Below are 24,549 nucleotides of genomic sequence, written 5' to 3'. Positions count from 1 at the left end.
AATAAGGGTACATAGATACAAGTATTGTTCTCACTATTGTCCTCAAAACAACATTTCCAAGATAGTCTGGTCTGCTGATCATCTTAAAGAGTTCTCAGGCATATTTTAGCCAGGCTTTACTCCATCTTTTACATTTCAGCCACATCTTGCTGCTGCCATATAAAATTAAAATAAGCAAGTTTTCACCCTGTGCTTCTGAAGGCACATTATCTTCTCCACACCACTTAAACCTCCCAAATTTGTTAGACAAAAGTTTTCTCTGCAGCTAAACGAAGTGCAAAAAATTGACCAATAGTTTGATTAGTCTAATATAGGAGGTACTGGTTGCTTGTGATTTTTTTTTTTTTTAAAACATTAGAATATTTTTAGGTGATATAATCACATTTTTAGGAGATACAATCATGCAGGGATTCTTCTGTTTGTTTGTCTGTTGTGGCATCTTCCCCACCATCCTTTTTTAAATTATTGTTTTAATAGAAATAAATCAAAAGTGCAATTTTTTTATTTTTTTTTAACCAAGAATACACCTCAAATGAAACTAGAAGAAAAACTTAATTGTTTGAAACATAAAATCCCCCAAAACTAAAATTTAAAAAGGCAGTAGAAAAAAACCCCCACTTCTTGTGTTAAAAAAATCTTAACAACTGTGGTTTCACTGTGAATGCCACTAATAAGATGGGCAACAGAAAAACCTATTTATGAAATGTTGAATCAGAGAAAAAGTATTTATCTCCCATTCATTCGTTTCACAATTAAATACATACAGACAACACATGCACACCTCTCACAGAGTCCATTTCAGATCATGGAAACAACCGAGTCATAATCACTTTCCTCCTCTCACTTAAGAGGACACAAGCCTTTTCTCACATAGCCCAGTCATATTTTAAATCTCTTTTCAAAGCTTATTCCAGTGTATTTCAGTGAGATTAAGTAACCAGTCTGAAAAGCATTTGTTTTGAACAAAAGCTTTTTAATAAAGTTGGTGGGGTTTATTTTGAACGAAATGCAAGAAACTTATCACCCACACCTAAAATTAGAAAAAATATTACGACACTGGTAACTAATGATTCAGCAAATCTAACCCACTGTTATGTTGTGCATCTTTAAAGTTTAAAGAAAAAAACGCTGTTTGTTTTTCTCAGTCCAAATCACTCCAGAATTTTATTTCTCCTTTGCCTATCTGAAAAACTATAAGCTTCATCTTTGCACATGGGGTTCGCACAGCTTTTTGGGTCTGAGCATTTATTTTTCAATAGAATATTTTGACCTTTATTACCTGGAGTTTCTTTACTATTTCTTTACTACAGCAAAATTTCTGAAATTAACTCTGTCAGAAAGATACATAAGGATAAAAATATGAAGAGTAAGAATGCCTTGTTCTAACACAATGAATTTTCCAATGGTTATAGAAGCAGCTAAACAACTGAAGCTATGAAGACATGCAAGACGCTGAATCACTGAAAACAATTTTAGTCTTATTCTGTACTGTACTACTGTTTATTACTCTTTCTTAAAAGGCTAGTTTGGATTCTTTTGGCAGCCATACACGTTCACTATGGAAGATAGATTTGTAGAAACATTTTGAACTAAATAGCTCTATTTTTCTTTAACAAAGATAATGACTACATGTGAAAAGTCCCATATAACAGTGTGACTTCTGCCTACACTGCAGTTTAATGCAAAATATCTACGTAAACTTATGCTGCCAAAAAACAGTTCAACAGTACAGAACTAGACAAATAAAGAGACAAACGTACAGGCAAAAAAAAGGAATAAATAAAAGCATTTTATTTACTGTGTTCTTTGATGGCTCCCAAGCAGTATCTACCTTGCCCACATCTTGCATGTCTTGGAGTTGACGGAGCTGTGACAGGGTGTGGTGTCTCAGGGCTTCATGCAGGGGAGTATCCCCATCTTTATCCTGAATATCCAGCTTAGCACCTGCACGGACTAAGAGCTGAAAAGAGAGAGAACACAATTTAAAACTCAAAAAAAGCTCTTTATTCCTTTTAAAAACAAGCTTCAGGAAAATATCATTTAGGATGCTTTAGCGGGTTCAGAAGAGTTATTTTTTTTTGTCTTGCTACAATTCACATACTTGGAGCTCAGCCCTCAATTGAAGCATTTATCTCTTTCAAATATCAAGCTTATTTCAGTAGGAGACTAATGCTCTTAAGGAGCTCTACAAGAGATGTTATTTTACAGGACTCTTTCTACTGTCCAAAACCTTTAATTCTTACAAGATAATCTACATATTACAGCAATTTATCAGAAACAGAACAAGTGGGCAATACTTTAGAGATACATATATGTTCTTTACTATTAGGTTTCAATGACCTAAAAAATCACCACTTCCACACCATGCTAAACTTTACAACTCAATTTACAGTATCCTCCCATTAGCAAAGTAGATAAGCATGTACTTAGGTTTACCCTTATTCATCAGAAGACATAAAAACCAATGACACTATTAAATACCATCTCAGAACACTTTGGAAAGTAACGAACTGTAAGACTCATCTTTAGGGCTAATTTTAGACACACGTTTTCCAGGCCACGTGACACGAAAGCAAGCACAAGGCTGCACAGGCCCCCCTGGTCACATTGCCTTTGCATACAGCCCCCCTCTCCCCCATAATTCAATACACCAGAAATTTCTTAAATACATTGTTAAAACAAATCAGCACATGCTGACAAAGAACAATTGCCCCTAAAAACTAAACCCTGCCACTCTTGCTATTCAGAAACCTGTAGGTAGCAGCTGAGGTTTTAACTTTAGTTTTGAGCTTTTGCTACTCTGCAAAATTTGGATTAGCAGCAGAGACAAAAGGCATAGCCTAGAAACAGGGATACATGAAGGGGGATCTCCCACTTCAGAGCCTGCACGCTTGCAAGGATCTCAGCCTCTCAGAACCAAAGAATCTCAAGGCTCCAGAAAAGGCTAAAAGGAAAACAGTTTAAAAGGAATTCAGGACTTAGTTTTCAAGGAAATATTTCCCTGTAATTGACTGCAGGTTACCATTTTCCCCAACCTTTTCTTCCACAAGTGAAACTAAGAAAACTAGCTAGTAGTAGCAACAGTCTCCCACCAACTTTTTACACTCTCTAAATGGACTTACTCTGTCCCAATTTTTTTTCTCCTATTTTTATCTTGTGTTTGCCACTAGCTATTTAGTGCTTAAGAGTTTCTCCGGGGGGGGGAAAATAAATCTATAAAAGAACTCTTTTCAGAGCAACATGGAAGCCTTCACTACCATGGAAATTCAAAGCTTTTGCAGAGTTTGTTTTTTTTTTTTAAAAAAAAAGTGCAAACCACTACCCTTTGTCACTGCAGCAGGGCTTTTAAAAGAACCCTGCTACCTTTGACCACTATTCCAGAGATGCCTGAGGGTACAACCCAGCCCTGGAAGGTACCCAATAGGAATTAATTTTGAAATACAGAGCCAACATGTTCTTTGCACGGCTGCATGAGTTATTTTAGGACTTCTCAAAGTTAATCCAACACTGAAGTATGGATACTCTACAGGGTCATTCACTTAAGCATTCTCAGATGTAAGCACGTCAGTCCAATACACATACTAGTTCTTTTACGTGCCTACCTTCTGCTCATCTGCTACATTCGTATTGTATTCCCAGGTACCGTGTCGGTTCCAGAAGTGCACAAGAGCTCACCAAATATAGCTGCCAAATAGCTTGCAGGATGCAAGTGACACTGACTCTAGGAAACCATTCTTTTGGTAGCAAGCAGTTCCAGATATAGGGCCATATCACATGTTTCACTGTAATGGGATCACATCCATCAGCCCTTGGAGATGGAGAAACCTTACGGCAAAATAACACCAAACAGAACCGCAGATATAGGTCTGCATAGGGGGGACAATTCTCTGAAAGCCTGAGTAAGAGACAGGTTTTAATATGACTCTCAGTCTACAAAGATAAACTAAAAACATTTACACAGAGGGCCAAGGGCAGGTTGATGTATTCACTCACAAGAAACATCTACAGCAGTGGGTACTTGGTCAGAGCCTCAACAGCCCACACTAGCAATCCAAACACTAAGTCACAGAGGTCCCATATGGACAGTGCACACAGGCCAGAATGGGCAAACTGTGCCAGTAACAAAGTTTCGTTAAGCAACCACGCAAGCAAAACAAGAACAGAAACAGCATTACTTTCACTAATAAGGTGCTTCTGTTACTGCTTAAAGCTCTCCCAAGCTAAAACCAGGGAAAATTGCACAGTCAGAAGACTGAAAGGCAGTTAAACTCATGAAAAGATGTTTCACTTACCTACAACTTGCAAACCTATGAGCAAGAGGGCATCAAAAATGCTATCTGAAGGTCCCATTACAGGACTACAAGACTCAGACAAGTAACAGAAGAATATATTCTCCCCTACTCAACAAGGGCAGATGCTGGAATTGGCAGCCACATAGGGGAAACCATAATGTACATGTACAGAAACTGAGCATTCCTGAAACGTCCTTTATATTGCCTTCGTATCACCTTCTGTGAAAGTTGGCAGGTTTCTGAATTTATCAAAATTAATCATACAAATATTCAATGGCTACATAATGTTAAATCATTTTTAAAATGTTCATGAAGTACCTATGTCAGCCTCTACCAGCTTGAGTCAAGTACTATTAACCATATGGCTTATTGCAAATAAGATACTTACCCTAACAATTTGTGTATGCTGTCGTTCAACGGCAAGGTGCAGAGCAGTTTGCTGGTTAACGTTCTGGATATCCAGGTTAGCATTACCCTGAAAGACGTTCAAAGCATTAGAACACTATCATCCCAGCAATTCATCTGTAGGCAAGGCAGACAATTAGGGCACTGAATACGACCCTGAATATGATTCCTAGTCTCCAGATTTGAGAGAAGTTATTAAATACTTTGATTATTCAAGGTACAGATGATAATCTGTTGAAACAAACTAGGTATCAAATTTTTCAGTCCCTCTGCACCATTAGGCCATTGTAATGATCTCAACGGCAAGTCTGACCTTTAGAACTCACCACATATCCTTCCCTGCTCCATCACTTCTGCATTGCGACTGCAGGCACCAACAGCCAAACTATTTTCACATCAGATGGTTAACTGAAGTGTGACATTTAAATCCTTCCGAGAAAAGTGCCCTACCTGATGCACCAAAAGTTCAGCCACTTCCACATGATTATTGAGAGCTGCCAGATGCAAGGCAGTGTAACCATCATCTTTTTTCTCGTCAACAATCCATGGTCGTGGTAACTTGGACAACAACACACGCATTGCACTGAAATAAATACACAGAGAGGGCATAACGCACATATAACGTATTTGTTGAATGACAACAGGATGATAGTGAAACAATAATTAATTCTCAGAACTACACAGTAGTAGCAGCTGAAATAACATTAGCATTTTTTCAAAGAGAAAGTGGGTGAAGAGCTATACCAGCAATTCCAAACATAATAATTTCATGTTCAGTTCCTTCTAATTAAAGCACACAAACAAGCCATACAATACCCAAAACAGTGTGGGAATTTTATTTTTTTCAGAAGAAATGTTATCTAGCAATAAAAATTACCTTTAAAAAGTATTCACACAAATTCTGAAGCATAAATGACAAAAGTTGTTCCCACTGAAAATCCTTACAGCATTCTTTATTTAATTATTTAATAAGGAAGTTCCACTACATTAGATTTCTTTAAAATCATCACTTTATAAACTGATGCTATTGGCTGTTAACAGTTGAGACTTTCAATTTCCGAGATAAAACTGGACTAAGACTCTTAGGCACAGACAAAAATAAATGCTTAAGCAGTAAAGCAAGTATTAGCGGAATACAGGTATTTTCATATCAGATAGTGGCTGTGTACAGAGACACTGTACCACAGCAATGCCTAGTACTCCACCCCACTTCTGTATGTGCTTGCCAAGATGCCTACCAAAGGAAGGGGATTTATTATCTTACACCTCAAATTCAAGGGTGGTGAAGAGCAACCCAATTATTAGAGTATTAAAGCAGACTAAAAGCCCTGAAGTCCAAAGACTGCAATGTTAAGGGTATTAATAACACAACACAAAACAAACAAATTGGTCAGTCTTGTATTCACTCAGAAATCCACTTTTCTCAAGCTCATGTGTCTCCACTTAGTTTTTGGAATAGGTAAGTAACCAAACTTAATTCCCTTATTGTCTTAGCTTTATAAGCATCACATGCAGCTCCCTTATGGCAGTTCCTCAGAGATAAAAAGAAAACCAGGAACTGCTATAATCTTGTGCCGGGAAACCTCTTTTATCATCTAATCTTTCCCTGCCACTGAAGCAACATGCTATTTACAAGAGAAAGAGAGCTTCTTCACAAAATTCAACATTTAAAATCCAAGTAAATACAAACTAATGCAAGTGGAACCACTCAGTCACAGACCTCCTTGCAAGACTACAATTGAATTAAATAGCTCTTCATTAGCCACCCGATACTCAAAATGTGGGATCTCAATAAGCCTCAGAAATATCCTCACAAAATAAGTTTCTCAGTTTTTAATTAAAAATACTCTCAACAATAAGCTCACTGCACTGCAAAGTAATAACTGAGCTCCTAATTCATTACAGTCTGTTTCCTTGAACATCCACACTGCTATTCACTCCTAAGCTCTCTTTTAGAGTAAGCCAATGAGTTTCCTATTAAAAAAACAAAACACACAAATTAAAAGTTGTCACTCTGGGGATAGCTCGCTCCAATGACCCCTCCTGAAAAGCACAGCTAAGAGGCCATGAGGTAGACTACCCTACCAGTAAGAACGTGCACTCCTTCCTACACACTGCCTGGACACTATCCTAACAGACTCAGACTTCTTAAGCGTCTCCTCATGTTCTCCTGCTACTGGACTGAGTATGCAACATAAATCCTCACTTTCACACTTAACGCATGGTTATTATACTTGGCAGTTGCAGGATAACAGTCACCTTTTTCCTCAGATTCAGTGTTTGAAGGAACCACAACTAAGCAACTGTATCTGCAGGCCACAGGAGCACTTCACACAGGAGACCCATGACCAACTGCTGCATGGAGCGTCCACACCAGGCTGCTCTAGAGGCTCATCCTCCGCAGAACGAACACCAGCAGCTGGCCAGGAACCAAATGCATTTTGCAGCCTGTGGTTTATCTCACTCTTTTCAGACTCCATCAGAATCCCAGCTTCCTTGAGGTAAGCAAATAAATAAGAAATCATTCTCAACCTCTTTGAATTTTTTGTTTTCCTGGCAGGAGTAAGCTTCTCACTTCCTCACAGTCCAAATTACTTACAGCAAAATAAGACAACACCACTTAACAGATTGTACATTGCTCATTGTGAACCATTGCTCAGCTCCTATTCATAACGCCTTCTACAGCTTTGTCACATGCTAGGAAGAAAGACTAGAATATTTGGAAAAAACCAACAAACCAAACCCACACCAAAAAACAAGCCACCAACATCAATTCTTGGAGAGACTGATTTATGCAGGGGTTTCCAAAATTAATGATATAATTCAGTATAACACAGGTTACGAAAGCTTTATGAAATGTGGCAAAATACACAAATATTAGTTGCATTGATAAACATACTTTATTTTGTAATTAAATTATGTATTTTCAAATCTAGGATACAAATGTGTCTCTAGTTTGCAACATCAGAACTGTATTAACTGACTTAATACTTTGTATGCTATGAAAAAATTCACTCATCCTAATACTTGCAAGAGTGTAGCCTTACCAGAACTCTTTCAAACCTTTTTCCATTTAGTTTGACGTCAAATACCAGGAAGATTTTTGTACATTTTTGGATGCTTTTAAAATGCATTGATCCTACCAGAAGGACCAACAAAACAAACAAACAGCTTCTAGGTGTAATAGATCTTTATCTTACTTTTCATAGTGAAGCATCAGAGGGACAGTAACTACTCCTCAGTTGTTTCTGGCTACACAAGCTAGAGACCACATCTCTCTCTCTTCCAGACTGTGCTAAATTACTGGACAACAGGATGGAAGGACAGTTTATTGGACATGACACCTTAAAATTCTGCAAGATATTAATATGCTACAAATGGCAAATTCTTTTAAGATGTTCAGTGGCTGCATCCCCCTTCTCATTAGCTGCGAGGTAGTTTCTTTCCGCGCATAAGATCCTGTTCCTTCACACCGCAACTTTCCTTCCTACAAGCTGTTCTATTTTGCAGGATTTTCTAGAGCTGCTGCCAAAATTTTGACAGCTTAGCTAAGTGGCTACCATTCAGAACAGTACTCACTGGAACAGTCATATTAATGAATTAATGTCACATGCCAATTACACAGTAATTCTTGATTCACTTTTCCATACAAAGTACTAAAGAAGCCAAGTTGTACTGCTCCATTTTAAGGACTACAACACTTGCTTTTATCTTGTATATATTAAAACTTGAAATCAGCTCATGAAAACTCTTCAGGCTGTCATCTTCAGTGTATTCAAGTGTACAGGTTACATAGCTAATTGAGTAGCTTCAAAGATTATTGATAAAGTGCTGAAAAGCCTTATGAAAACACTGAAATTGTGTCATTGTTATGCTATTTAAAGATTGTTACTAATAAAAAAAAATTGTAACAGATAAGCTTTGGCATTTGCTGGTCTGCAGTATTTTCAGATTAGCAGCAAGTTGATAAAGATTTTGGGCCCTTTTCAGTTGGATGATCTTTTTGCAAGTTTTGAAAATTTCTAGATGGGACAACAAAAGAAAAACTTCAGTGAAAGTTTTTGAGGAAGTTGTAAAGCTTTGAAGGACGTGAGGAAACTATTTCTTCTTTCATACGAGCTAAACACCTGCTCAGTGAAAAATGTAACGAGAAAGCACATGTGTTTACAGGGGGTTGAGATCAAGGTATCTGTTGCTTTCACAGGCCCAGCTGTTGGGGTTACAGCAAGTTATAAAGCCCACCATAATTCATCCCCATAAAACAACAGTCCAGGCTCTATTAGTTAGAAGTTATCTGGTAGAAGGAACACTCATTTATATTGTGTTGCATTTAATTTGAGATGTAGAAGAACAACAGCAAATACTGCTGAATCACCTTTAATTTGACCTTGCCACATAATTTTTTTATTATTCAGGTTTTTAGAGTCTGGAACCACAGTTTAACATATATATGATGTATTAAAATTATAAATAGCAGCAGAATGAAAACTCAACAGCATGAGTTTTATATTTGCAACATAAAATGCATCACAGATCTGAACAATACGCTAATTCATTTTCAGACACAGAGCAGTTGTTTCAAACACCAGTTACCAATGTTAGACATACAAAAAAACCCAACATCATTGTTATGACCAAAAGTTTTAACATATATTATAATTATCAACCAATATATAAAATCTCTTTCCTTATGCAGTATTTTACTCATAGAATTTTTACAGATGCTCATCAGCATTACCTGAGAATGCCACATACAATAATGTACTTATTTGAAAAATCTACAAGATAAAAAGTACTTGCAGCAAGATGAAACTAGCACCTTGCTATATGGAAAAGATTACGGATTTAGCATTCTTAACTGCAAAGGCATCCTTCCACCCTGTTTAAAAAAAAATATATATAAAGAAAAACTAGAGAAGATTCTCTGCTACCAACTGCAATTCGACTGCAGAATGATTTAAGCGGGGAAGGTTGGGGCTTTGTGGGATGGTGGTGGGGTGGTTTTGTTTGTTTCACCTTTTGGGGTTGTTTTTTTTCTAAAGAAGAGATACTTAGGCATAAAAAAAATAAAACAGAGAGGCTACTTCACAATCAGCATAAGTAAATTTAACTTAAATGGCTACTGAAAGACACAATCCCACTTTTCTCTGCACTTCAATTCCTGCTTTATGTTGGCTCCGTAGAGAGACACATCACTGTCTAGCAAGTGAAGCAACCTGCCCGATTCTTGATTTGGCAAGTTTGCTTTCAGACAGATCAATGAGATAATGCAACTTTCCCTGCAACTTCACGATCACTGGAAGCAATAGGCATAAGGAGATGATGAAGTTAAGAGCTGCAGGGAGGGCAGACTGCCCTTTCCAGAAGCAAAGTCTTAGGTCAGCATAAACTTATCAGGAATCATATCTCTAGGGGTTGTCATGATTTAGTGCACTTTCTACTACAAGTTGCTCTACTCTCCCACCATTCTCCTCCCTCGGGTCAGCCTTCCACTGTCTCAGTGTGACAAAAGATATTTTACAGCAATCCTGGCTTGAAGTATTCCCCCCCAAAACACACACACACAACCTCTTGTCTGCTTATGTCCATCCCTGGCTCAGCTAAATGTGTTCACCTGTTTCCTGTATGGCCTCAAACAGTTGAGGAAACAGATCAGATTTAAAGACAGTTTCCATTGCAAAGTTTTCTTTTAAGGCTGTGTACTCTGACATGCATTTTGCAACACAACAGAAGTGAGACTACCTTTTACTAATCCCTTTCTTGTCCTCTGACTACCACCTCTGCTCAAAAAAAAAAAAAAAAAACACCACACCAAAAAGTGGTCCCAACACAGCACCTTAAAGGTCACCCCTTTTTGTTGGATTATTTCTCATACAGAATAGTACTCTGAGCCTGCTCACTGTGAAGCCAAAGAAATATTTGTACCAACATAGTGCAAGAAGTAACACAGGAGCAGGACAGTGCTATTTTTGGCAACGATATGAACTTAAGTGCACGTCAGCCCACAACTTCAGGCCAAATCAGTTCCCTGATCTGGCTCACACCACACTCGCTGTGCAGCACAGGGAGTTACGCTGGAAAAACAAAGAAGGAAGTATCCCTCAGGAACGAGTAACAAAGAACAGATTAATACCCTAGACCGGTATTACTGAGCACGCTGTATCCTGAAATTAGAGATTAATATTTCGTATCTGACTGGTGGCTCAGTTGGCACAAGTTTAAGTAGACAGGCTGTTGCCTTCTTTTTGTCTCTCAGATTTTCAAGTATCTCTTGGTATTGGAAAAATTGATTTCAATATATGTGAAACTTAAGAAACAACGAGGCACATAAATTTACATGGAATTCACAAAGACATCTTCTGTACTAGCCTAGATCTTACACAACAATTTTGTCTTCAGCATATGATTATGAAATTGAAGAAAGAGAAACAAAAAAGTGTGACCTTTACCAGAAAGCTATACTGCAACAGAAGTTACGGGGTAAGCACCTACCAAGCACAGGACAAAGTCAACACAAAAAGAAGCAGCAAGGAAAGTGTAAGTCCAAGATAGTGGTCCATTCAGGACTTTGCAATTCACACCCCACCCTACAGTAATAAACTTTAATATATTAGTAACTAGTAATTACACCAGTATTCACTGAGGTGACATTTTCATTTGATAAGTTTAATTTTAGATTGAGAGATTTTTCTCTGCTTTTTCACTCTTCTTGCTCCTGAGCAACATAAAGAATTTTGTTTGAAAAATATAGAGAAAGTCATCAAATATTTGGGTTCCTGAGTGTTCTATTTAAATGGCTAAATTTCAGTAGCTTTATCCTTTTCTGAAGAAAACAATGCATACGCTCCCTATGATTATGAAAATCCCCCATTTCATATTTTGGATGTGTACTTACTGGTCTTGTTATAGGCCAATTTTGTGCATATGAAAGTCTGATTAATGGACTGAGATGTTCACTTGATTTCTTTTTTATTTGTTTCTTCTAAGACACTTTAGGTTTTTTCAAAGAACAGTAGCACCTAATTTACGAGTGCATTTATTTTTTGAAAGCAATTTTATAGCTAAGCATTGTAAACAAAATACTATGGAATTATTAAGCATAATTGTATGGAATGATACGAATTTACTAATTAAAGCAAAGGTATCTGTTTTTCAAATAATTTCTAGCTTGATTTGAATATGGAAATGTGGGGCCACAAACCAAAACCACCTTCTTATTTATAAAATAACAGTATGATTTGCAGTTGAAAACTTAAAACAAGGCCACTTAGACCCCAGGTTAAACAGCATGTTGTTCCCCATGGCATTTTGCACTGATCAAGAAACCAGGTTACACAACCTGCTGTGGCAGCGCAGGATATTTATTGTTCTATATCTGCGTGAAGTCCTTGCCTTGCTACTAGCAGGGCTGCCTTTTTTTTTTTTTTTTTTTATCCTCTCTCTCTCCTCCCCCCCCTTATGTTTCTAAGTATAGTGACAACCTCATCGGGGTTTACTAGTAGCAGCGCAAGCTCAGTGAAAACCTAGGAAATCTAACTGGAAACACGAGAGAGAGCGCTTTATTTGGCAGTGCTAAAAAAACCTGGGGACAAATGGCTGAGCGCAGTGGAAGTGCAGGCTGCACAATCAATAGGCAGAGAGCCGGATAGCGGCTCCCGCCGCGGCCGGATCGACAATCGACAGCTGAGAGACTATTTTTTGCAATGGTTGACTAAATATGGTCAGGGAAGAGAGAGGCACAAGAGAGCCCGTTTGCCTGGGAGTGCATGTTTCAAATGCTTAGCCGCCTATAAAGCCGTAACAGTTTTGCTCGTGCCCTCTGAGTGGGAAATACGGTTAGTGTCTTCTGTAGTGTGCGTGCGGGAGCCCTGACCTCGCCAGCAGACTTGACCTCTGAAGATGGAAAGTAGCTTCAACACAGACCTGCCTACAGTTAAGCCTGGAAACATAACCTCAAGCAAGAAAAGATGCAGTGCAATATCTAAGGAACTAGAAGAAACCAATATTTGCCGGGGGAGGGGGGAGACGATCGCGCTTTTTTTTTTGTGCTTTTTTTTTTTTTGGAAGCGACTCCAACTTTTGGGGGCTTGGTTTTTGGTTTTTTTGTTGGGTTTTTATTTTTCTTTTTGCCTGTGATTATTTTCATCTGACAGTGGGCTAAGTTCACCTTCCCTTGGCTTCCTAGCATCTATCCTTGGAGTCTTTAACTCTCAGTCCAGCAGACACAAGGTATAATTTCTATACAACATCATCCATATTTTAGCATTCCAAGAAAGGCAGCAGGTGACCATTAGGCACCGGTCTTTATGCTTTTTATTTTATTTTATTTTTTCCCTTTTTAAGTTTTATCTATTTAAGGTGGTGAGGTACTGTATGCACCGACATTCGCCCCCCCTTGCCTCCCCCTCCCATGTAATGAAGAGCTGATTCAGCGAATAGAGTGAGCGAGCACTCAGGATGAGATGGCTGCTGCTGATGTGTCTCTAGGTCATTACCTCTCTTCCAACTGCAAATGCTGCATGATACTAAGCTTACAGGTAATAGAACATCAAGAGACCTGCATTATTCTGCACGTTTAAAGGATGCCTATGACTTTCTGCATGTGTAACTTATTTACTAGAATGTTTTTTTTTTTATTGTTATATTAATCCCTCCACTCTGGGAACAGCTTAATTTTGAGTGTGTTAAAGTACAAAGCATTTGTAGTGTAAAGCGCAGGTTGAAAGAAAACAACATTAGTCCAAATTTCATAGCAAAAAAAACCCAACTTGCTTGGTAGGTAGAATTCTTTTTAAAGAAGATAAACTCAAAAATTGCAATGCCAGTAACTGATTGTTCATTTCAGTGAAATATATTCTTATCTTCCTACGCACAACTAAAAAAAAAAAAGCAACTTTAAAAAGAAAAGCTAATAAACAGTGTGGTAGTGCAACGCTGAGTTCTCAAGTAGATCTAAGCAAAATTTTCAAGGTGCTTTATCTAAGATGTACATGAAAACAACCTACTTAAAAACTAGAATGTGACTGCTGTGATTCTAATGCTGCATTGCTGTTTCTCCTTGTAGTACTGTGCTAGCTACTGCTACACTCTGATTTGCTCTCTATCAGCTGCACTAGGTTTTTGTCATGAGCTGCAGAAATTCTTCCTTCCTCTGCTCTCGGCTTTCCTTACGACTGTTACATTTACTAATTGTTAAGCTTATTTCAAATTTACCTTCTAATGCTGTAAAGACAAAGCTTACTCTCTACTGTAACCCAAATCAACTCCTGAAATGCAAATTAAGCAACCATAAGCTATATCTGACAGCCCCTTAGAAGTCAAACCCGCACTGTACATCAAATATTTAACTACCCTTCCAAACCACGGTGCACAGAGTCTAAAAAACAGGGTTGAACTTGGAGTTTGTCTCTTTGAGGGCTTGGGGATTTTTTGGTGGGTTTTTTTTTTAGTTGTCATAAATATTTCAAGTGTGGACAGGATTTTGACTGAAGCAGGTGAGTGCCAATTTTACAAAACAAGAAAAGCTGCTTGCAGAACTGTTGAATAGGTATTAGCTTTCACATGTGACCTTCGGCCTAACAATCCAAATCCTGTCACAGCAGTTAGAGGTTGTTTTCTTAATTCAATGTCATCACCTTTACGATAAGCAGGATCACCAGTGGCATGTGCTGTTATTACTTTTTTTTTTTTTAAACCCTCTTAACTACAGCATAAATAAGTACAAAGCTGTAAACAGTTTGCAGAATACCAGATGGGATGCAAAAAGCATGGAAGTGGGATTGGGGAGGGCAGGAAAATAAGTTTATAACTGCTATATTAGACGAGTCTATGCTTCCCTTCAGGATGCTAGATGCAAGCTGCACACCAGCATGGAAATCTGCTAGAAGACCTCGGAGGAAGCTGAAGTTTTTACAGTGGAATACAACTACTAATTCCAAGAAAACATGCTGCAAATCTACCAATGATTCAGCTCTCCACTCAAACGTGGTCACTCAGAACAAACAGCAAGAGGCTGCAAAAGTCTGGAAAAGCACTTCTAATGTCCCTGCCATGCCAGAACAATGAACTATAACCGGCTTTAAGCCACTGTGCAGGTAAATTGCATCACAAAGTTCAGTTAGCAAGTTTATTTTCTAACATCAGTTAATCATAACATTGTTCTTCCAAAGACCTGTCAGTCTGAGTTTTACCAAATGACAGCAAGAGAAAGCAGCAAAATACTTTGCAGGTTCATCTGGAAGGTAGTCGAGCAACTTTATGTGTACCTGCTCAGAGTACATACTTCTTTATGTACCCATATGAACATACAATGCTATGGAATGTAAAGAAGTATGTATTTTTGGCAGGCATGGAACAACCAGTAAGAGGAAACTAAACAGCTGTTGGAAGAAACAGGTTTCCCTCTTGTTTGAATGACATTCATGTGACAAATTAACTTGCTAAGGGTCAGCTGGTATTGCCAAAATAACTCATACTTGCTTGTAACAAATCACAAAACATTAAATTAAGTGACTATAAAAGCGGGTAGGAAGAACTGTTAACAACTGATAAGCAGAACATTAGTGGTAAACAAAGAATTCAAAACAAGGCTGGAAATGAACCCTTAAAACACACCAATTAAGATTGCAGCAGAGCTGCACAATTTATCATTACCAGCACTCCTCACTTAATAGATCCTAAACTAATCTTAAAAGCCTGACTATCAAAACTTATCTTATTAAAAACAAGCCATTGTTCTATTAATCACAGCCAGCTCTGTGTACTTCAGATGTTAATATTTAAATTTACATCTACCATAGAATACTTAATCTACAGGTTGCAACTACAAGTATAAACAGCTAAGAAACGAAGGCTGTGATTTAAAGAAAAGGATAGCCCAAATAATCAAGTATGATAACTTCTGTAATTTAATGTGAGACTTAAGTTAGAATTTTCTCCATATCAGCACTTATTATGCTCACTGAGCTCTTCGATACAAAGTGCAGTGTCAGGTTTATGCACAGAAAGCGACAATACAGAGATTTCTAGGCCACAGTTGCTAGTCAGCGGATTAAAGCTATTGACAGACTCCTAAATGAAAACACAAATGACAACTACAACCTAGAAGGTAAGTTATCTTAAATACTATTTTCAAATAAGCTGAATCTATTTAAAATCCAAATTTAAGAAAATTGGCCACGAAAATATGAATTTGTAGCATTCAGAAAATTTTAAGAACTACATGAGAAATAGTCCTGCAACAGTTTCAATTTCTAAAAGCAGTATTAACTAAAATATACCAGTGCACACTGTCCCTAAGTAAAGACAGTCAACATCAAATTCAGGAACAAGGAAAAATATGACGAAAGACCTCCTGGCTCATCAATCCAGCCATTCCTATTCATGACAGCAGCCTTCTAAAAGCAGTTATTAAGTAGGATATGTCCATAAGTAGGCACATTTGGCCCAGATTAAAGATTCTAACTGTACCCGTGTGCTTACTAAAATGTTTGGGAGAAAAAAAAAAAAAAAGACAATGCACCAGTTTTAGATGGAGAATCTTATTTTTAAATACTCACATAATTCTCAATTAGCTAATGCTATACATAGCCTGATATTTTTATTACCTGAAACCACAGAATAACATATATATAAGAATAAACATTATCTTACCAGAATCACTTTCTTAAGTAAAATCTTAATATTTGTTTTAAAGCTATTTCTCTTATGAGCAGATATTTTGGCATGAAGACTACAGTATCTTAACATCTAAATTAAAACCTGGCTTATAGTGGGGAAACAAATCAAGTTGTAGTAGCTTTTTTAAATGGAGCAATGCTATTGAACTTGATCATGATCACAGAAGCAATTTGGTATTACCAACGGTTTTACACAGGGGTTAATTGCTAAGCATCTACTTCTTTTCATGAAGAGTTCCTGTCCCCACCACCAATTGATGTGGCTTCCACTATATCACCAGACCAAGTTTTTAACAGCTTAAATTTATTTTGAAAGGTTTTTGGTTACAATTCATCATGTTGTGCTCTTTCGTGTCTCCTTTGTATAACATTGCAATGCTATTCCGAAACAAAATGACAGTTCAGAGTGATACAGAAGTTAAAATTATACGTTGACATTGCTTCCTGCTAGTTCATGTTAGCATATCTCTAAGAATACATATCCAGTCACTCTAAAATGTCACATCCATCACTTAGATCAGCTGTTCAGTTTTAACTGAGCACACGCTGAACTTTGGGCATCTGCTGACACAGTTGTAACTCAAACATTTCAACTGTGTGAGTGACAGGGATAACAGATGCTGACATTATCAAATGCTACACGGCTTTTTTTTCCACGGCCGTTTTTTGTCCCGATATGGCCAGTACATGAAACTCTATTGCCATCCAAAAGCGCACTTGAGCAGCTGTATCTGTAAAACAGTTCCTGTATAACTGGTAAAAATAGAAACTAATTTTATAGCCATCTTCAATGCTTAAGTCCAAGCGACACACCTGCTATGTTTCTATTAGGATACATGGTGTTGGGAATATATTTACATAAATCTTCTCACCAACATCAGACTATGCAACAAACAGATGTCGACTATACTTGACATACTCATTACTAGTGAATGGCTTGAATGAAGGTTGCCCCCTACTTCCCACTGCAGTCAAAGCTCAAAAAGAATTCGGCACAGAACAAGAGCTACGTGAGCACGCACAAACGTATTAAGGTTCTTAATTTATAAGGACTCAGATGCAACCCCAGATAATTCTTTAAGAGCTGTATTTTTCTAGCACTAAATGCTTTTACATATATGATCAAGGTAAAAAAAAAAGTATTTATCCTGCTATGTTATATAATCATTCCTAAAAAGTTAATACTAACCAGAGATATAGTAATGGAATTGAAAGGACTTGACATTTATACTTGTGCTAACCAACTACACCATTAAAGCAGCTGCAAAAGGGAACCTGCCAGAAAGTGAGCGGGGAGGAGGGTGCCGGGGGGGGAAACCGAAACCTTCTTCCCCAGTGAAGTTTAACACACACAGGCAAGGGAGCTCTACATGAGTACAAACTGTAAGACCGGTTCCTGGTCACTACTCTAGAATTTCATTATTGCAGACAGAAAAAAAAGTTAAAACTGTAATTATAATTTGATTTGAGACTCATCCAAAGAGCCTCAAGGAAATACTCGAGGAAGGAACAAATCCAGATACTGTACAGGCCTTTCTGGTACACAGCTTTCAATTTTGCCGTCTCCAAATTAGTGAAGGAATTTAAATTTGCCCTGACTAGAAACAAAACACGTAACACAGAAGAAAGCTACATGTTCTTTGTGAACTGTTCATTTACTTAAAAACATGTTACTGAATTATAATCTTCCTGCACACTCCAATGCTTTGCTAAAGCTGGTAAAATGGAACCAAATCACCTCTTCAATGGATTTGGTCCCCTTCAACCAGCTGTAGCTATGCATTGATCACTACAGGATTTCTCAGAACTGAAAAACTGGACGTTAAGTCTGCTCAGAGTAACCGTGCAGTCCTCTCCGCAGTTGTGTTCAATTATTCTAGGCAGCTTGAGGATGGAAGGTAACAAGGAGCATAGAAAATTCTGTGTTCCAAAATTTCAAGGTTTTATTTGTAAATAAACAGCTACTGGTGTTTAATATGCTGTCCACATGCAGCAAAAAGTGATCTCTTACAACATTTATAAAAGAAGATAGGTAAACAGTGAAATAAACGCATTTTCCAATGATTCATTGTCTCTTGTATTTTTCATCAAGTCTGTTGCCCTTTAGCAGAACTGACCAAAAAAAAAACTGGTCAAAAGGAAGCAATTGTGAACAGTATTGGTGACGTAGGGCAGGTCTACCCCTCTTTTCTTTCTACCCCCTCCCCCTGCCTTTTTTTTTAATCGCACAAGGGAGGAAACTCCACGGGGTAGGAACTGTATTCACTATCTTGTACATCCTGGGCATATTATTTACTATTTAAAGATAACAAATTTGTCACTGACCTCAACAGCTACAGGCTAATCTGCCATCTAATTATAGGTCTGCTTGTGGAGATGATATTCTTTCTCCAAACCAGCTTGAACAAAAGTATTATTGCAAAGTATTTTCTGACATAATTCTTTAATAAGAGGTTTTAGGAGCATGCTTTTTTTGCACTCAGCTTCAACTAAGCTTCAATCTACACTTACTGTCAGAACTGCAAATACAAAAGCAGAAAATAACTTTTACTGGTTTAGGAAATAATTGTACAACTTTGATTACCTCACAACTTAAACTTTCTGTGAGGACCTCCACGACAATACAGCACAAAAGTCCCTGAGACACTCATTAACACTAAGTACAGGTGAGAAACCCCACCTGTCAAATAAATTGCTAAAAACAGTTATAGAATTCCACTGCCAACCTATTCAAACTGTCTGCAAGTCTGAAAACAAGGAGAGAACTACTAAATAAGACAACCATGGGGAAAAAAAGTATAATTCCATTTTAAAATCACAATGTCCTACTTGCTAATTTATGAACATAAAGATGACATAGTCCTTGTTGTTGGGCAGCAATATATGAAATCTGCATCCTACCCCAGTATTTTAATTTTTGATTTGAAGTCCAGTAGAATTTATTGCTCTGAAGAACTGGTCATACGCATGTGCAAAGTCATGTCAGCTCAAAAAGCAGCCTTTATTTAAGATGCTAGCTACAGTGTGAATAATGCTCTCTTCACAAGATACAATGCAAATCTAAAACTAACTGGGGCAACGGATATAAAATACGCCTACACTTCACAGTCATGTCTTCAGCCCAAAAAAATCTGAAGTCACAGGTATGCGAATAGATCAAACATAATCAAGAGCTGATAACACGGCAAAAATAAGCAATCTGTACAGTATTTTCAAATTTGACTCTCCTTTTTTCTGTCTGAAAAATCTCATTAACACTGAACAGGCAAAGTCTGCCAAGCTTTGACATTCACAGTACTTTGAAAGAAGTCCAAAATAAACGCACTTTTAGTACGACTGACTCAGTTAAAAATTATGAGCAAGAAACCGCGTATTAAAATCTTAACTTCCCCGCGCTTTATTTAAAATTTCTTTTTAGCTCTCTCTCTCATGCATGAGTTTAAAGCTGCCTACAGCATAAACTGAAAAACATCCATTCTACATTTCAATACTATGCATTAGCATGAAAACCAGAAGTTCTCTTTCTCTACCAAGTCACAAGGTATGAAGAGAAGCAAATTATTAAGAGGAGAAATAGTCCACTAACTGCTCTTCAAAACATACCATAACTTGACTTCCAGAATACGCTGCCAAACTGTCATGGAAGGTAAAGTGCTGAGAAAAATCTAAGCTATTTGACATAAATCACTGTATTTCTTACAATACTTGTCTAATACTCAAATGTTTAAAAAATATATTTATTTTCGTATAAAATTAAAAACTTTCAAGTGTTCTACTCAGCATAGTTTGTGTGGGTTTTTTTCTTGGAGATCTATCTCCCTACTGTTAGCAAAGATCATAGCTCAAGCAAGAAGCAGAATAGGGTTTGCACTGAAAATGAAATTGGTTCGAAATACCTGTTTGATATCAACTGTAAAAAATTCTACAGAAATCTAGCTCACTTCATTGTGGTATCCACACACTTAACACATGCATTTGTTTTATTATCGTTAACAAGGAAGATGGATGCGGACTTCATCAATACTTACATACACAGCAAGTGTTTTAGTTTTCTAAGTACAGATATACACATGTGCATACACACTTATATACATATATGAATACATGTTTAAGTTCTATGAAATAACATTTATAAAATAACATAATGTAATTAAGTATTTGACCTTAAGGGGAATTTAGTGCACTGTATTCCATATAAGGCATGACAGCCTGAAGCCACAAAAACTCCAGTTAGGTGAAATAGGAAAGCTTAGATTAGAGAAGTCCTTAAGTAAGGTTTGTAAGGTTTCAAGAAGAATATATTACATACTGCTTGTGACCCATACCAGCTACAAGCTGAAGTTCAGGGAGTTATTTTTAAGAGTGTTTTAAATAGCTTGTGCTCAGTGCATTTAACAGATTAGTAATATCCATTGTTCTGTAACAGATTAGAAAAGCAAAGTGGCAAATACGAAACTTTGGTTTCATTCAGAAACCATCCAGTGGTAGAACACTACAGAGTCAACAATGAAAAAAATGACTATCACTAAAGATCTTAAAGAAAATAGAACTTAACTCCTCAATGAATCAAACTATTACAATGATTTTTTGACTAGGGGGCTGGGGTGGGAATTAAAATTATTCAAGATAGATTTCTTTTGATTTTATTGTCCTTAATTTCTTCCCAGGCTGATGTGTAAAGTATCTAATGCTGTGAACAAATGAAAATACTACTTCCATGATGGAGACAACATTTTCTCTTTTTACATGCCTCAGAAGTGCTCAAATGTAACTGCAACCAAAACAATAGATATCTAACAGCTTTAGATATCTGACTGGTTTAGATGCAAGTTTCCCCCTGTATGGGGGAACCTACACAGGGTTCAAATCATTAATACTGGAAACACTTTCCTATTCTTCCAATAAAAACATTCGTAAAGGAGAGAGGACTCTGAAAAATTGCAATATGTCTCACATTCCACCAACCATCAAACTGACCCAGTCTGAACTACAATTTGGATCCCTCCATCAAAGAAAAAGCCTGCCACTCCTAAAACATTCACCTACAGTAAAATCTTCAGCACCCCTATGAAAAGCCTTTTTTTCCATACACTTTCCTGCATCTCATATTGACATCACGATCCTGCAAACCAACTACCACAAGAGCCTAAGGAAAGCATCGCAAAACAAAAAACTAAAAAAAACACCCTGCTTAGGTAACTGGAGACGGGAAGCAGTACGCCTTCTTCATATTTACATAATGCCATTAGCAATTCACATTAATTGAAGATGTTACCAAGTCAGACTTGAAGAGTTGTCTTCTGAATGCCAAAAAATAAGCTCCCTTCACTAGGTCCTTGACACGTTCTCTTACAAACCTTTTATGAGCACTGTAGACAACTGTAAACACGTTTATTGTTCCTACCAACACTTCCAACCTCTACTTTTACTTTGTGAAGTGTGATTCCATTCCATATCAGTCTTGATGGCTATATTCTAACAGACTAACCCAGATTTTATTACCATATATTAATATATAGCCTTATTTACCAAACTTAACTGAAAAGTAGAATTTAGTAGTAAAGTTAAACAAGTAAACACACACATTTCTTATTTCATGTAAACTATACTGAGTTCTCCAACATAAGATAAATTATTGAAGTCTTGCTAGAATGACAGCTCTGAAGAATACTATTTATCCACAATGTAATAAGCAACCACCAATGCAGCAAGTTTTCCATTAAGTTCTATCTAAGCAATAGTTTTTGAAAGCTATCTTAACTGAATATTGAATGTAGATGTATAGTATGTAGCTAGCATAAAACAAATTATGCCTTAAACCTAACTTTTTCAGATGAGCTCATATATAAAATTTGAAATCAGAAATTCCTTCTATACATACTTCTAAAAAAATAAGATTAAATGTTTCTTATACTGACAAATACAATTTTATGCAACAATCCTAAGATCACCTTATAACTGCATGATATATTTAATAATTATTCACAAATAAGTACTCCTCAAAAACTCAAGTCCCTTTCCCAATTCTAATATTCAAGAAGGGAAACATTTTTACAAATCCTACCTTAAGAGTCTATCTTAAGAGCTTATTTAACTTACTTATGAAAACGTTTACTGGCAAAATTTTACTGCCACCACAGGAAATTTCCCAGGGATTTGGAGTTACCTGAATACAGCATTAAACTGAGCAGACTAGTAGCTTCATTCTAATAATGGCTTCCCAAGTACTACAAAGATGCATATCTAAGCAACATCAAAATTTAAGAAATATAATTACATGAAGGTTTAAGGATCTTTTGAATACCGTCATTCTACCCACCCATGCACCTGTTTTCCTTTTACAAATGATAAAATAATCTTTAAAAACAAAGCTTTACCTAGGGTTTCCTCTTAGAGCAGCGTGGTGAAGAGCATTAAACCCGTTGTTGTTGGTGATAGTAACATCTGCTCCAGCTTCTAACAATACAGCAAGGATGTCATCACGCTTTTTACTTATTGCATCATGAAGTGGAGTGTCACCTTCAGAATCCTAAAACCAGAAACAGCTCACATCAGTTTTTGCATGCATGCACATTAAAGAAAAAAATATGCTTAATTATCACCAGGAAAACTGACTACACAAACACAAAACAGCCCTTCAGACCCTGAAGTGTTGCTACACTGCAGACTTCAGAGCAAGCTGCTTCTGATCTTGCTCTGGTTTTGCAAATGCTTCAGGGGGTAATCCTACCCAGGGCTCCAGTATTCTATGATTACACAACTACCAGAACTCAAACCCAGAGCTCAAGTATGCCTTGCATCTGATAGGACTGAAGACACTGGCGTAGACATCAACTTCTATATGCCTCATATCCATATCTCTATGCTCAAGTTAGAATCTAGGAATAAGAGAAGAACAGCAACAAAAACTAACAGAGAGGAGACTAGTCAGGCAGAAGGAGGCAGGGAGTTTTGAGTAATGAACACTAAGATTGAGCCAGCAATTAATGATGTAAAGACAATACCAAAGAGACAGTGTGAAATAAAAGCATAAGCAGATCAAAACAAAATGCAGTCTAAGTAATAAACTTCGACACATCTGTTGTTTTAACTGAAGCAGATCATTTTCCACGAAGCAAAGGCTAATGTCATATGTAACATTAAGCTTTTCAACTTGTTATGGATAATACCAGACTACATTACAGAAGGTACATGAAAATATTTCAGTGCATAATTGAACTAGCAAAGAACTTGTATTTTTAGCTTGACATTTTATTTTTCAAATATCCCAAATAAGGGAAAAATACTTTTTATTCCTAGAAGCATTTTGTACATTATTCAAAGATCCAAATGGTTGAACTGAAAAGGAATGCCCTAGACTAACAGTGAGAAAACATATCCATTTAAGCTTATTTGCTGTTATATAGGCAAACTTTTTAGATTTATGCTTTCAGTAAGATTCTAACACCATATAAGTCAGGAAGTCTTTTGTCACTGACACTGACTCAACTGCAAACTGAGTAACACAGGAACTGAACATTTTAACAATACACTAATATGAAAACAAATCTTTACAATCTTTACAGTGAGAATCAAAAACTGCCAGACAGAAAGTGCCAGAAAATGGAAACACTTGAACCAGCGTGAACCAGTTTGCCAAAACTAATTCATGCAGCTTTATTTGGTTTAATTGATCATATTTCTTGAATTTCCTGTTTACAGACTAACATATGTTTCTGTTTACACAGTGAATTGGCTTGAGTAGTAGAGTGCTGGACAGTTAAATTCTAGTCATGCCTCAGTCTGACTCCCCTGTGCTCTCATCCACCAAATCAATCACCTGGTCACATTTGCACATCAGAGTTCCTCAGCACACACACAGGATCTGAGTGTTCATTATTTTCCATGACAATTATATTTTCCAGATGGAGTTTCATAGCACCATTCTACTGAATTTTTCAATCCAAACAGACTTCTATGAAGTCGGGCATGTCCACTTTGGCTACCCATATATCACAAGTCATTATATGATATATAGCCACCCTTCATTTGGCTCAGTACATCAGACTCCTTATTATATCTACTACTCAACAAATACTAAACAGGGTCTGGAGGGATGTTAGCTGGCTAACAGCTTAACCTCAGCAAAAGTCAAGACAATAATACCTGTAAAGCCAAGTGGAAGCGGATAAATA

At 37.1% G+C, this 24,549-nt stretch overlaps 1 protein-coding gene and 1 long non-coding RNA gene across 6 annotated transcripts in view; one reads left to right on the top strand and one right to left on the bottom strand.

Annotated features, from left to right (window-relative positions):
• The window catches only part of MIB1 (MIB E3 ubiquitin protein ligase 1), an 84,822-nt gene that overhangs the window by 23,046 nt on the left and 37,227 nt on the right, over positions 1 to 24,549 (bottom strand). For 4 of the 5 annotated variants that reach the window (XM_074576816.1, XM_074576818.1, XM_074576820.1 and 1 more), the window contains exons 12-15: positions 22,753 to 22,904; positions 5,148 to 5,280; positions 4,681 to 4,767; positions 1,799 to 1,960 (exon numbers count right to left, since the gene is read on the bottom strand). In XM_074576816.1, the coding sequence (XP_074432917.1) occupies positions 1,799 to 1,960; positions 4,681 to 4,767; positions 5,148 to 5,280; positions 22,753 to 22,904 (534 nt within the window). The remainder of the gene's footprint in view (positions 1 to 1,798; positions 1,961 to 4,680; positions 4,768 to 5,147; positions 5,281 to 22,752; positions 22,905 to 24,549) is intronic. The other variant, XM_074576819.1, reaches the window with a different exon arrangement.
• On the top strand, positions 11,125 to 18,439 carry LOC141739475 (uncharacterized). Its single transcript, XR_012585720.1, has 2 exons — positions 11,125 to 13,234; positions 14,540 to 18,439. It is a non-coding gene; the product is annotated as an uncharacterized LOC141739475 (long non-coding RNA).

This window comes from Larus michahellis, chromosome 2 (genome assembly GCF_964199755.1).
Source record: "Larus michahellis chromosome 2, bLarMic1.1, whole genome shotgun sequence".
Lineage (NCBI taxonomy): Eukaryota > Metazoa > Chordata > Aves > Charadriiformes > Laridae > Larus > Larus michahellis.
This window is presented reverse-complemented; position numbering and strand designations above follow the sequence as displayed.